This window comes from Nansenia antarctica, assembly GCF_963989245.1.
Source record: "Nansenia antarctica genome assembly, chromosome: 4".
Taxonomy (NCBI): domain Eukaryota; kingdom Metazoa; phylum Chordata; class Actinopteri; order Argentiniformes; family Microstomatidae; genus Nansenia; species Nansenia antarctica.
Genome location: NC_137689.1, coordinates 17,654,682 through 17,669,212, shown reverse-complemented (window position 1 = coordinate 17,669,212; position 14,531 = coordinate 17,654,682). Strand labels below are relative to the sequence as shown.

The window sequence follows — 14,531 nt, the reverse complement described above, 5'->3', positions numbered from 1 at the left end:
GCATCGCAATGTAATGGCATTTACCTCTTTAATTCACTCCAGTCAATAGGTTAGACAAACACTGGCGACCCCAGACGTCGTTATGGGGCAGACATAACACAATACTGTCCTCCCTGCGCCGCTCCACTGGTAATGTTTTTCTTTTCTTCCGTTTTTTTTTTACATCAAACATGTCATTCAGTAATATGATTGCTATATCTACCCCTCCTCATCGCTCTCTCTCTCTATAGTATATCTCTCTCTAACTGTCTGCCCCCCCCCTCCCTCTCACTCTCCTTCCTTCCTCCTTCTCCTGCCCCCCTCCCCTCACTCTCCTTCCTTCCTCCTTCTCCTGCCCCCCCCCTCTCCCTCCTCTCTCTTTCTCCCTCCCCCTCTCCCCCCCTCTATTTCTTTCTACCTGTGTCCCCACCTCTCTCCTCTCTCTCCCTCCCTCCCTCCTCCCTCTTTCTCCCTCCCCTCTCTTCCTCCCCCCTCTTTCTCCTTCCCCTCTCTCCCTCCTCCCTCTCTTTCTACCTGTGCCCCCCCCCCTCTCTCTCTACCTGCCCCCCCCCCCCCGCCTCTCTCAGATGATAGTGGGTGCTGCAGTGCAGTGCAGGGGCAGGGATGCACACTGGTCTGTAACATTAGCGGACAAGGAGCGGTAGAGAGGCTGAGTGCTCCGGTGCTGGGAGAGAGTACGTCCTGGAGGTTTTTAGCTGATGGAGCCTGACCGTACAGAAATAGAGCGGTGTAGAGGTACCGGCATACTGTACAAGAGCCCTCATCCCTCTCAGAGCCCGACACAGAGCCCTCATCCCTCTCAGAGCCCGACACAGAGCCCTCATCCCTCTCAGAGCCCGACACAGAGCCCTCATCCCTCATCCCTCTCAGAGCCCGACACAGAGATCTCATCCCTCTCAGAGCCCGACACAGAGCACACCTCTCTCATGTCTACATTTCACATTTACATTTCATGTCTCTCTCTCTCTCTCTCACACACATCGCTCTCTCTCGTTCCCAAGGCCTTGGAACTGCTGAATACTTCACAGCGATCTATCCCCCATGGCTCCCCCCCCCCCTCCCTCCTCTCCTCGTCTCTGCTCAGGAGCTCGGGGTAGTAGCCTTCCTCCAAAGAGACCAAAGACCCGGGGGTGGGGGGTTAGAGATGTTAGAGGCGTGTTAAACCCTTTTAGAGAAGTCTGAGATGTATTAAACCCTTTTAAGGCGGTGACACCCTTGTCTGACTTGGATGTGTCGAGTCAAAAAAATCCTTCCCCTTGATTTTTTGCTCTGACCGTAAGTCCCCCAGCCCCCCCTCCACCCCCACCCCGCTGCTTCTGCTGATGATACCATCTCCCCGCGCCTCGTTAGAGGAGGCTGCCGGGTGCGGAGCAGAGGGGAGAGGGGTCGGACGGTTCCTTAGAGGCTCTGAGGCTTTTGATGGGTTCTCTGAGGGTTGCGGGTGTGGCGTACGGCGGATGTGCTTCCACGTCTGACGCCAGCCGGTGTGAAAGAGGATACACAGGAGGGATGGGGGGGGGGGGGGGGTGGATGGGGGGATGGATGGATGGAGGGAGAGAGAGAGAGAGAGGGGTCGTTGATGAGATGGGAGGCAGAGACAAAGGAGATGGCAGGGAAGGTGTGAAGGTGTGAAGTGGGCGAGGTGAAAGGATGTGGAACCATTGGGATGTAGGGATGTAGGGATGAAGAGGGGGGTGGAGTAGAAGGAAGGGAGTAGGTGGGCGGGAACCAGGGAACGAGGGAAAAAGTCAGCTGATACCTCCCAGTTTCCATGGCAACCGGAGGCCTTTCCCACCCACTCTGCTTTTTTTCTCTCTTTCACTCTTCCTCTCTCCCCTCACCCCCCGCCCACTCCCTCGCTCTCTTTCATTCTTTATTATAATTATTTTTTTCCTTCCTTTTCCCAACAACGTGTAGCCTTGTGTGTTCTATCATGCAAACACGCCTCCTCCTCATCCCTCACCTTCTCTCTGGGGGTCACCTGTGGTTGCTTTGGTTACTGTAATCACGTAGACCCGTGACCCCATTAGCAACTGTAGCAGCACGGTAGGCCTAGCCTATAGCCCCTGTAGCAAAAGCAGCTAGCCCCGCACCTCACCAATGGGCTGAGTGGTTTCTGTGTGTGGTATGTGTGTGGATCGTGGCGTTACTGGCGGTGGGACTCAGAGAAGTGGGGAGCAGGAATATCGGCTCTGTGGTGTTTGAACTTCTTCCCTCTTCCGTCTAGATGACTGACTCTAGATGAGTGACTCTGATGAATTATGATCAATTCATTCAGCCACAAGCTTCCTCACACAACACACTGAAACTCACCTGCCTGGTGGCTGTGTTTATTGGCTTCAGTCAGTCAGTCAGTCAGTCAGTCAGTCAGTCAGTCAGTCAGCCAGTCAGTCAGTCAGTCAGTGCAAACCCCCTGCTGACTCCTTAGGCTTTTTTTGTAAGACCTGTGAATATGACCTTGGCTTGACTATGCTTTACTGTACACTACTGTGTTGGGCTGGCCTGGACTGGGTTGTGCTGCTGTGTTGAACTGGGCTGTATATTGTGTTGAACTGGACTGTGTTGTGTTGGGCAATTTTGGCCTGGGTTGGGCTGTATTGGACTGGGCTGGGCTGTATGGGACTGGGCTGGGCTGTGTTGGACTGGGCTGGGCTGTGTTGGACTGGGCTGGGCTGTGTTGGACTGGGCTGTGCTATCAGTGTTTCCTCTATATGCATTTATTGGTGGCGGGCCGCCACGAATGAATTTGCTCCGCCACCAAATGATTCAGACAGTCCACTTTGATTCAGGCTGCGCAGAAAGGCAGCGAGTTATTATAACCGGAGAACTGAAAAAAAGCATGTGTCCCTGAACGCTCCGCCAATCACTGTGAGTAAACTGACTCTGAGAATGTCCTCACGTCACATTTTACCGTAATACCCTATGGGCCAGTTTCACAGACAAGGTTTAAGCCTAATCCTGGACTAAAAAGCATCTTCAATGGAGATTTTACATTGAAAGTGTGATTTTTCGTTTGTTTACATAGTCTGAAACTACAGATGGTAAGCTTTCAAATGATGCGTCATACATTGAAATCGAAAAAGATAAATAAGACGACACGAGTATTTGAATGTTTGTTTGTATCATGTTTTGCTCAAGAATGGTGACTGCTAAAAACACTGCTAGCGGCTAACGTTTCGTTCTAAAACGAAAGTATTGTAACGTCCCCACTTGGACAGTGGTTGAAATAATGACAGATAGCTTCTCTCATGTAATCTGTGCGTTTAATTGTAAACTATCTCATACACAACTTTCAGTTCACCCGAGCTCTCTCTCCCAACGGTCTCAATAACACACACAGCATCACAGGGCACAGCATCATTGGCACCCAACACAGTAACAGTGCGAACATGAACTCAAGCATTAATGAACATTAATGAACAGGGTTGTTCTATCTAATTTATTATGTTTGTGTTATGCTAATAAATGTAGATCCACACAGGTATACAAACTGAGCTCCGTTTAGTGTCAAGTGCCATTCATTCTGACAACACACACACACACACACAGTCGTAAAGCTCTAACAGAACGTGACGTCGTAAAGTGCAACAAAGTGCTGCAATGACATACTACTGTCGTTCATAACAATATTGGTATTTGATCACCTTCTATATAAAATCACCTGCTCGGCTTTAATGACTTAACCGCTATTTAAGAAATTATATTTGTTTTCGCGTGCACGCGTTTTATGCGCGCACGCGGTTTATGCGCGTGCACGCGAGAGAAAAACCGCGCGCGCAAGACGACCACCCCGCCACTAATGGGAAAAATACGGGAGGAAACACTGCCTATGTTGGACTGGGCTGGGCTGGGCTGGGCTGTGTTGGCTGGGCTGTACTGGATTGGACTGGGCTGGGCTGTATTGACTGGGCTGGGCTGTACTGGACTGGGCTGGGCTGTACTGGACTCGTCTGTGCTGTGTTGGACTGGGCTGGGCTGGGCTGTGTTGGACTGGGCTGGGCTGTATTGGACTGGGCTGGGCTGTGTTGGACTGGGCAGCTTGGCAGCCCCGGGCTTGGCTGCGGCGTGGTGGCGGTGTCTCTGCTATGTGCTCTATGCGCTCCTCCTGCGAGGCTGCAGTGACTCAGTCCCTGGCTGTTCTGCTCTGTGGTATGTTGTTCAGCTGTAGCGGAGCGGAGTGCTTCAGAGCCTTCCCTGCAGGCCAAACCAGGCCAAACCAGGCCAAACCAGGCCAAACCAGGCCAAACCAGGCCAAACCAGGCCAAACCAGGCCACAGCACTGTGTGTGCTGTGCTGTAGGGTTCTGTACACTGTCTCTCTCCTCCGTGGCTCAGTGGGTAGAGGACGGGGCTAACGACACTTAGGTTGTGGGTTTGTTTCCCCCGCTGGAACCCGACACAGGAGGCTGTCCTGACTAATGTACATGACTAATGTCTGCTCTCACTGCAAAGGAAGTCCCTTTGGATAAAAGTGTCAGCTAAACGACGTATGTTATATTATTATTACTGTGTGCCGGTATGCTGCCTTGCCTCAGTAGCGTCCTGTTAAGTGTGTGTGTGTGTGTGTGTGTGTGTGTGTGTGTGTGTGTGTGTGTGTGTGTGTGTGTGTACGCATGGAATGCATTACACGTGTTTTGATTACCGCTTGATAACCGTTGCTCATTCCGTTCTGTGCGTTACCATGAGCAACGCCCGGCCTCCCCTGGTTCAGCCGTAGCCAGGAGCAGCAGAGAGAGAGAGAGAGAGAGACCTCTCCGTGCCCTCTCCACTTTGTGCTCTACTGTATCTAGGCTGTGCGGTGCCTTCTCTGCTGTGTCTGAACGGAAGGTCTGACTCTGACATGCCTCTGGTAGGGCGCAGGGAGAGTGTTCCTATGGTGGTGTGTTCAGCATTAGCAGGGTGCAGAGCCTCAGAGCCTCGGAACCAGCCAGCCAGGGGTCTATCTACAGGGGGCTGAGGCAGGCTGGGTTGTACTGTACTGTACCGGGCTGTTCTCTGGTGTTCCGTGCCTCTGGTGTGTGTGTGTGTGTGTTCTTTGGTAGTGCCTCCTCCTCCTCCTCCTCCTCCTCCTCCTCCTAGGCCAGGGCCAGGGCTCCTCTGAGCAGAGCGGAGCTGAGCTGAGCGGTGCTGGATGCGGGCCAGCTCCAGGCCTGCTCCACTCCAGCTCTCCTCGCCCCACACAGCAGCCATTGTTCCCCTGTTTGTCAAGCCAGAGTGCAGCTGAGCCCAGAGCCGGTCTAGGGGCCAGGAGAGAGAGAGAGTGTGTGCGTGTGCGCGTGTGTGTGTAGAAATCATGTGCTGATCATCTCTCTCTCTCTCTCCATCCCTCCTTTCCTCTCCCTCCCTCCCTCCCTCCCTCCCTCCCTCCCAGGCTGATGTAGGTGAGGACAGCCCCCAGCCCACAGACCTAAAGATAAAGAGCCAGCCCGCGTCGCCCCCCCCCCTCTGCACAGCCACGCCAGACGACAGTTCCCTCCCCCCGGAGGACCAGACGGAACCCGTCGACCTGTCACTCAACAAGCCGCGCCCCTCGCTGCCCGTCTCCACGCCGACGACCACCACCACCAACCCCGCCCCCTCTATCCTGTCTCAGCACCACAGCATGTCGGCCACGCCCATCCCCACGGTAACCTCTCAAATCTCCATGGTAACCACACCCTTCCCCATGGTAACCATGCCTAGTTCCCATGGTAACCTCTAGTTAGACCTCTGTTATGAGTAGTGAGCAATGTTAGTGGACTAATGCAGTGTGGCTGTAGGTTTAATATGCAATAGAGCGTAGCCAGGCTGTAACATGTAACTACCAAAGTCCAACTTTACCATTGACAGACAGTCGGCTGAGGAAATGTGAAGCATGCAACTGTATCCTCCCATACCCCCTCTGTATCCTCCCATACCCCCTCTGTATCCTCCCATACCCCCTCTATACCCTCTTATACTCTCCCATACCCCCTCTATACCCTCTTATACCCTCTTATACCCTCCCATACCCCCTCTATACCCTCTCTATACCCCCTCTATACCCTCTTATACCCCCTCTATACCCCTCTATACCCTCTTATATACCCCACCTCCCATACCCCCTCTATACCCTCTTATACCCCCTCTATACCCCTCTATACCCTCTTATATACCCCACCTCCCATACCCCCTCTATACCCTCTTATACCCCCTCTATACCCCTCTATACCCTCTTATACCCCCTCTATACCCTCTTATACCCCCTCTATACCCTCTTATACCCTCCCATACCCCCTCTATACCCTCTCATATACCCCACCTCCCATACCCCCTCTATACCCTCTTATACCCCCTCTATACCCCTCTATACCCTCTTATACCCCCTCTATACCCTCTCATATACCCCACCTCCCATACCCCCTCTATACCCTCTTATACCCCCTCTATACCCCCTCTATAACCTCCTATACCCCCTCTATAACCTCCTATACCCCCTCTATAACCTCCTATACCCCCTCTATAACCTCCTATACCCCCTCTATACCCCCTCTATAACCTCCTATACCCTCTTATACCCCCTCTATACCCTCTTATACCCCCTCTATACCCTCTTATACCCTCCCATACCCCCTCTATACCCTCTCATATACCCCACCTCCCATACCCCCTCTATACCCTCTTATACCCCCTCTATACCCCTCTATACCCTCTTATACCCCCTCTATAACCTCCTATACCCCCTCTATACCCTCCCATACCCCCTCTCTGCCCTCCCTCCACACAAATTGACCAGTTCCGCCTAGTTTACTGCGGGGCTGGTGTCGTTTCAGTCAGCGTTAGGGTTAGGGAGAGTTGTGTGTCCAGTGGTCCCGTGCAGTCCCGTCGTTAACAGGCGCGTGGTCCCCCAGGTCCTGTCGGCGGGCTCCATCCTGGCGTCCACGCAGGGCGCCGGCGGCCAGCAGATCCTCCACGTCATCCACACCATCCCCTCCGTCAACATGCCCAGCAAGATGGGCCAGCTGCAGACCATCCCCGTGGTGGTGCAGTCCCTCCCGGTGGTCTACACCACCATGCCCACGGACGGCATGGCCACCGCCGCCATCACGGTACCGCTGATAGGCAGCGACGGGCGCTCAGAGGGATCCGGTGAGTCTCTCTCTCGTTTGTTCAGAAACCGACCCTAGTTTACTGTCTCTCACTTTCTTCCCTTCGCACAGTCATTCACTGTCAGATATGATATCTCTCTCTCTCTCTCTCTCTCTCTCTGTCTCTCTCTCTCTCTCTCACGCTATCTCCCACTGTCACCGCCTTCTATTGTCTCTCTGGGCCCCTCTCTCTCTCCAAACACACACACACACACACACACACACACACTTAGACATATGCATATACACGCTCATTTACAGGGAGTTGTCCCAGTGACAGAGAGTTGTATACAGTATGTGTGTAGTTAGCGGTAGGCCAGCTGTGTCTGGCAGTGAAGCAGTGGTTAGAGGGAGACAGTTCTATGGCCTCCTGTAGCACCCTAGCAGCGAGAGGTGGTATCTTCCTACGCTAGCCTACGAGTGTTCCAGTCCCCCGCGCCGCGTGGAATATCCCTTTATAGCTAGCAGAGCTTCTAAGGAGGTACTTAGACGATGCTGTATTAAATCTGAACTTTAGCCTACACACTCAAGATGTTACATTACGTAACGATTATGTTCCGATCCAGATCACCTGTTCAAACGGCTATGCACAAACAATGGATGTGCAGCGAACCAGCAAGTTGAGCAATAGTGCAGACACGTCTTTTAATATGACATTTCGGAGAGTCAACAAAGTAGGACGAAGGAGATTCGCACACGCAAACAAGGCCCCACCCTTTTCACAAGGCTCCCACCCTTTTCACAAGGCTCTCACCCTTTTCACAAGGCCCCACCCTTTTCACAAGGCCCCACCCTTTTCACAAGGCTCCCATGGTTCATTCTGACCTCTAACCTCACGACCCTCAACCTCCACAGAGAAAAGACTCGCACTCTCCAACTTTTACAACTGTAGAATTCCTAACACAAACAGTCAGAGAAGGTAAACACAGGTGGAACAGTGTGTTTTACTGTGATTGTGTGTGAATAGTCCCAGGGTTATACCTCAGTGGCCTGTGGTATACAGCTGTAATGCTGCTGGTACTCTGCTACACACAACACCCTGATGTGGAGCAACTAGAGGTGCCTTAGGACTGTGAGGAGAGGGAGAGAGGGAGAGGGGGAGAGAGGAAAATGCAGGAAGGGTGAGGGGAGATGGGGGGTTTAGAAGCTAAGAGGAGATGCGTCGTTTTGCCTTTGAATGAAGCTTTGAAGTTGTTGTGGTGGTGGGCTAGTGAGTGTGTGTGTGTGTGTGTGTGTGTGTGTATGGGGGGTGTTGTCTCCACACACAAAGGACACTTCTTTGCCCACCACACCCCCCCAACCCCCCATGTCCCCAACCCACCCCCACCCTACCCCTCTCCTCCCAGGGGGGAGATAAACTTTGAACAGTGCATTCCGACCGACTCAGAGGAGGGTGGGTGGGGGGGGGAGGGGGGGCTCCACACCACAGCGGACCACACCTAGGAATAATGAGGAGTTCTCTCACACACAAATGGACATTCAAATGAGCTTGGGATGGCTTACCTTTTGTGTTGCCAAGGACTGTAACTGTGAGCTACTGTTGTTTGGGTTTAAGTAGTTAACCCCCTATTGTTTTTCCCCCTTTCTTCCCCCCCCCCCCCCCCCCGTCCTCCAGTGCGTATCAAGCCGGGGTCTGCGTCTCCAATCGAGTACCAGAGCGACAGTGACGCCGAGAGCGGGACCGAGTCAGGCTCCGCCTCTTTCAGCACCCAGGGTCTGGACGCCGGGTGAGTGACCTTTCCCAATCCAGAGGAACAGAAACTACAGGAGCTGGCCACGCCCACGGGTCACGCCACAAACACACGTGTTGAAACTGTTCTGAGTGGGGTGTGGCAGGGTGTGGTGTGGTAGGGTGTGGTGCCAGGTGGTTGGGGTTTCGGTGACAGAGTGCGTACTCAGGCTGAGGGAGGAAACAGAAGGCCCCCGGTCTGGGTAGAGGAAGAGGGCGGGACATGAGGAGGAAGATGCTGCTTTCGTGTAGTAGTAGTGGTAGTGGTAGTAGTAATGGTATTAGTAGTAGTAGTAGTAGTAGTAGTACTGGTAGTGGTAGTAGTAATGGTATTAGTAGTAGTAGTAATGGTAGTGGTAATAGTACTGGTAGTAGTAGTAGTAGTAGTAGTAGTAGTAGTAGTAGTAGTAGTAGTAGTGGTTAGTCAAGAGGTTTGGATTGAGCGATAGAGAAGGAGCAGGACCAATGTAGCAGTAACTGTTGTTAGATGACAGATGAGGAGGATGACTCATTGAAAGTAGCAGGACTGTGGGGGGGTTGATACAGGGGTGAGTGTGTTGTACTGTATGAAGGTTGCGGTACAGTGGGGTTGTTCTACGGCAGGGTGGGTGAGTGAGAGGGTTACTTCCACAGGGTGAGTGGAGAGGGCCGGGACAGGGCGGGGATGTGGCGGGGGGGGCAGAGGGAGGGGGGGGGTTGGAGGACAGGGCGGGGGGGGTTGGAGGATACAGGGTGAGCTCTGGAGAACTCCGCCTGTCCCTCCTCTGTGGTACTAATTACATTACTGCGGCACAGCCCTGCCTGGACACTTACATAACCCTCAGCACTGTACAGCAGTGTGTGTGTGTGTCTGTGTGTGTGTGTGTGTGTCTGTGTGTGTGTGTGTTGTGTGTGTGACACTGTGTCCAATAAGGCAGCAACAGAGAGAGAGAATCTATGAGTAACTCCATTTCGATGGAGCACCCTCCCCACCCAAAAGGCGTGTGTGTGGGTGCGTGCGTGCGTGCGTGTGTGCCCGTGCGTGTTAGGGAGAGAGAGAGAGTTCACTTTAACTGAAATTCAGGGTGTGAGCTCTGCTCTGAGACTTCACTGTGTGTGTGTGCGCGCGTGTGTGTGTGTGTGCGCGCGTGTGTGTGCGTGTGTGTGCGTGTGTGTATGTGCGTGTGTGTCTGTGTATGTTGCTGGGCAGGGTTGTCTTAGAACTGGGTGTAAACAAGGTTATGTAATGTAGTTTGCCGTCACACCTCCTTATAAACGGTTTTGAGAGAGAGAGAAAAAGAGAGAAATACAGAGAGATGGGGGTGGGGGTGTTAAGGAGGCAGGATGGGGTGAAGGAATATAATTCCTTCTCTTTTTGCTGGTGTAGTGTGTGTGAGAGAGAGAAAGAGAGAGACACACACACACACACACACACACATAGTGAGAGAGAGGGGAAAGGGAGTGAACTAGTTGGCAGGCAGGGTGGGGAGAGGGAAGGCCGCAAGGAAGAGGGGAGGATGGGAGGGGGAGAGGAAGGAAAGGAGGGAGAGACAGGCAGAAAAAACAAGAGAGGGGGAGGGGGAGAGCTGGAGAGAGGGAGAGATCAGCATTGAACTGGAAGCTGTCCAGCTGTATGGAATTTAGACAGGGACACTCTATCGCTCCCTGGTGGTCGAAGGCTGTAACTTCACACAGGGTCCAGAGATCACTATGCACCGCAATGAACCCAGCCTAGCTACCCATTTGTTTCCTAGCATTTGCGCTCAGTCAGAATCAAGGCAATCAACATCAAAACCACAAACTAGAAACCAGGAAGGAGAAATCACCTTGTTTTGGTTTGAATGGTTTCTAGTTCCCATCCTCCACCACATTCAAGGCAGGAAGAGCAGTGTAATTTTTAACGACGCCGTTGTAAAGCAAAATGTTTCCGTCGTGCTCTTCTACAACGTGACTCATCTGGGGCTACATGAATACATTAAATTAAACCCATGAATAGGGTTCAGTTGGCCGACCACGCTCGGGCAGTTCTCAATGGTGATGACGTCACCCGTGATCCCCGTGAGCTGTGGGGTGGGGCTGGAGACGTAAAGGTCAGGCAGAGGAGAACATGTTCACTCGTGTTACAGGTAGTGCAGAGAGGGAGGGAGGGACTGGGAGGGAGGGGAGGGGGAGGCTGGTGGAGGCGGAAATCGGAGGACGCATTGTCATGCATGGAACGGAATGAGGAGTGGTTATCGAACACACGCGTGAACATGCTTTACAATGAGCCCGGTCCTCCGATGTGTTCTACCTCCACCAGCCTCCCCCCCTGTCGTGCAGGAGAGGCTGGCCCCGTGGACATGTTAGAGGGGGTAGAGCTGCTCTCTAAGCCCGGCGATAAGCCGGAGGATCCAGTGTGACATTCTGAGGTGTCACAGGAGAATGAATCATCCAAATATCATGCTGCCTCGCCCCGCGTAATGACAGGTCTCTTCTCGTTCTCTCTTTTGTCTCTTTCTTTCTTACTTTCTTTCTTTCTTTCTTTCATCCATCCCTCTCTCTTTTCTCTTTCTTTCTCCCTCTCTCTCACTCTCTCTCTCTCTCTCTCAGCTCGGGCATAGACATGGACATGATGCCAGTTGATCCGGATTCACCGGATATGAAGAGGAGGCGTGTCCACATGTGTGATTACGACGGCTGTAATAAGGTTTACACCAAGAGCTCCCACCTGAAAGCCCACAGGAGGATACACACAGGTAAGACTCTTCAGCCGATCACACGCGCGCCCTCTCCTAGACCTATACATGGCTGCATATATACGCAATGTGCACAATACACTCACACACAGCGCAGCGTTCTGTGCAACGGAAATATACGCCGAGCATAATTGTCTCATCGTACCATCGACCGATCAATCTTAGCTCAGTTGTCATGGGTTACCGGACATAGCATATGGTGATTCCCACATGGGGATCCGTAACTACTGAAACCTAACCCCGCCCCCCCGTCCTTTCACCCCCCCCCTCCCCCCCAGGAGAGAAGCCCTACCACTGCACCTGGGAGGGCTGCACCTGGAGGTTCGCCCGCTCCGACGAGCTGACGCGGCACTTCCGCAAGCACACGGGCATCAAGCCCTTCCGCTGCACCGACTGTGACCGCTCCTTCTCCCGCTCCGACCACCTGGCTCTGCACCGGAGACGCCACGTCATGATGTGAACCTCCACCCTCGTTCCCCCGCACCTGTCACCCCCCTCCTGCCGCCCCACCCGTAACCCCACAGCACCCCCCTCCCTACACACACACATCTGTGCCCAATGCCCGAATGCCCTCTGACCAGCCCCTCAGGACTCACAGACAGAGCCATGGGAGGGGCTAAAACTCCGATCCACCATCCACTCTCTGTCTCTCCATCTGTCTCCTCCCCCCCCCCCCCCCCCCTCCTCTCCTCCTCTCACATAGTCCTCCTGCTTGGACTGTGGGACGTAGAGATCATGAAATAAAAGGGGGTGGAGATGGTGGTGTGTCCATCCACCTCGATGTGCACCCGGCCTTCTCACAGAAGAGACCAGTGGAAGACTGGGTTACTGCAGAGAGAGAGAGAGGAGAGAGGAGAGAGGAGAGAGGAGAGAGGAGAGAGGAGAGAGAGGCTGGCTGGACTGAGAGACTCTGAAACGCAGGGATATACCAACACAACATGCTTAACACACTCAGCTCAAAGGAAGGAATGGAGTGAGGAGGAAGAAGAAGAGGAAGGGGGAGGGGGAGGGGGAGGGGCTAAAGGATATGTGTGGTTTGGTGTATTGTTTGTTTAGCTCCGAGGGGAAGATGCATTGGAGATGTCTCTTCAGCTGTCTAGTGACTGTTTACAGTGTTCTTGTTTTCAAGTTTTTATCCTGGCTGCATTGCACGCGTGCGTGCGTGTGTGTGTGTGTGTGTGCGTGTGTGTGTAAGCTATTTAAAGACAGTTGAAAAGCATCTTGTCCCCCTCCGTGTCCTTTCCATAACAGCCTCCGAGGATGTGGGGTGGACGTGTTCAATTCTGTCTCATTCACCCCCGCACCCATCCCTCCCTCCCTCCCTCCCTCCCTCCCTCCTCTCCCTCCATCCCCTTCTCCTCCTCTCCTCATCCTAAACAGGGAGCTACAAGACTGTGAATTTTGTTAAGATTCTGTGTTCTTCATAGTATCAATCAGAAACGTTCACGTGGCCCAGATTATAACTTGTTCAGTAACAGTATTTGTGTTGTTTTTTGAGAAATGGCCTTCAGTTTTTTTTTTTTTTTTCTCTTTGCCAAGTTTGGCTCTTAACAGAATAACATCCGTTCTTTTTGTCTATTTCAAATCTTTAGATTGTGTTTGAGGCTGTGAAAGAAAACAAACAAAAAAAAAACAGTTTGAGATTACAAACGAAAAACTCTCGCAGGGAATAGGGGAGCTTAATGAGTGTGTGTGTGTGTGTGTGTGTGCGTGTGTGTGTGTGTGTATGTATGTATGTATGTGCGTGCGTGCGTGCGTGTGCGTGTGCGCGTGTGTGTATGTGTGTGTGTGTGTGTGTATAGAACACATAATCAGAATTTATGATTTTAGAAGTGTATGTTCCGGGCACCTGTTCGTTACCTCTTGCCCGTCGGAGCCTTAATTGAAGTCAATCTGTAACAAGGTTTCTAAATGTTTTGGTTGTCAGGGTACCCAGTATGGGGGTTGCCACTGGCGACACGAGGCACTCTTGTTACTAGCATTTCTACCCAGACCCGCTCTATGATCTCCATGTCTTAACAAGGCCGCTGTCAGCCCTGGGTCTGGGTTCACTTGATTATGCAACATCCACAGACCTCGCTCCAAGCGCTGTTCTAGAGTCAGCGGTAACATACCTGTTGCTGTTGTAACGCACAGGCACAGCTCATGTGGTACAGAGGACAACGACAATAACAACAACAACAACAACAACAACAACAACAACAACAACAACAACAACCACATTTGGCCACACCGTTGTCGCTAACAGCCACAGCAGGTCCACTGTCGTCATTTCAAATGCTAGCATATGAAAATGAGAGCAAATATAAGATCTCCTTTTCATTAAAAATAAAAAAACGCGCAGGTATTGATGCTTGTCTGACCCCCCCCCAGCCTTCGTATGAGTTGTTGAGCGCATGCCTGACGCCCGCCAGATCTTATTGGTCCACAGAGCAATGCAATGATCCGATTTTTCTATCATCCTCTGCTTCGATTCTAAAATGTTACTAAGCACATCTTTCTAGAAGAGTATATGCATTTGATTGCAATTTCCTTTCTTTTGTAAACTGTTCATAGACCTAAAGGACAATGACAAATAATTAAGAATAAAGTGTACATACTGTATATAATCAAAAAGTCCAAAATAAATGTACCGGGTGGATTTCTATTTTTAACACTGACTAGACAATGTGAAAAATATTATTTTGTTTCTTGCTCCTCTGTTGGTTTGATGCAATGTGTAATTCTTTTATTTTCTAATTCTTCTTCTTTTTTTTTTTTTTTTTTTTAAATTTCCTGAAATCGGTCCCTCTTGTGTTGTGCGCACTTGTTGTTGCATGGAGAGTAGATCTTTTGTTCTAGTGAAGCTGTGAGCATGTCCGTGTGATGGTGTCATGGCTTGCAAGCACTGAGAAACCAGAAGAACCCTCTCAAGGATGAACATGGTTACCTCAAGAATATCTGGTGTAATAATTGTTATTCCTGAGGTCAACAAAGATATATG

At 51.8% G+C, this 14,531-nt stretch overlaps 1 protein-coding gene across 1 annotated transcript in view; it reads left to right on the top strand.

Annotated features, from left to right (window-relative positions):
• Nucleotides 1-12,008, top strand: part of klf8 (Kruppel like factor 8) — a gene marked incomplete at both ends in the record, with an annotated part of 30,685 nt that extends 18,677 nt beyond the window's left edge. Inside the window, 5 exons of the mRNA XM_080529133.1 lie at nt 5,371-5,646; nt 6,869-7,106; nt 8,721-8,832; nt 11,403-11,548; nt 11,827-12,008. Of these exons, the coding sequence (XP_080385259.1) occupies nt 5,371-5,646; nt 6,869-7,106; nt 8,721-8,832; nt 11,403-11,548; nt 11,827-12,008 (954 nt within the window). The remainder of the gene's footprint in view (nt 1-5,370; nt 5,647-6,868; nt 7,107-8,720; nt 8,833-11,402; nt 11,549-11,826) is intronic.
• Between the last annotated feature and the right edge of the window lie 2,523 nt (nt 12,009-14,531).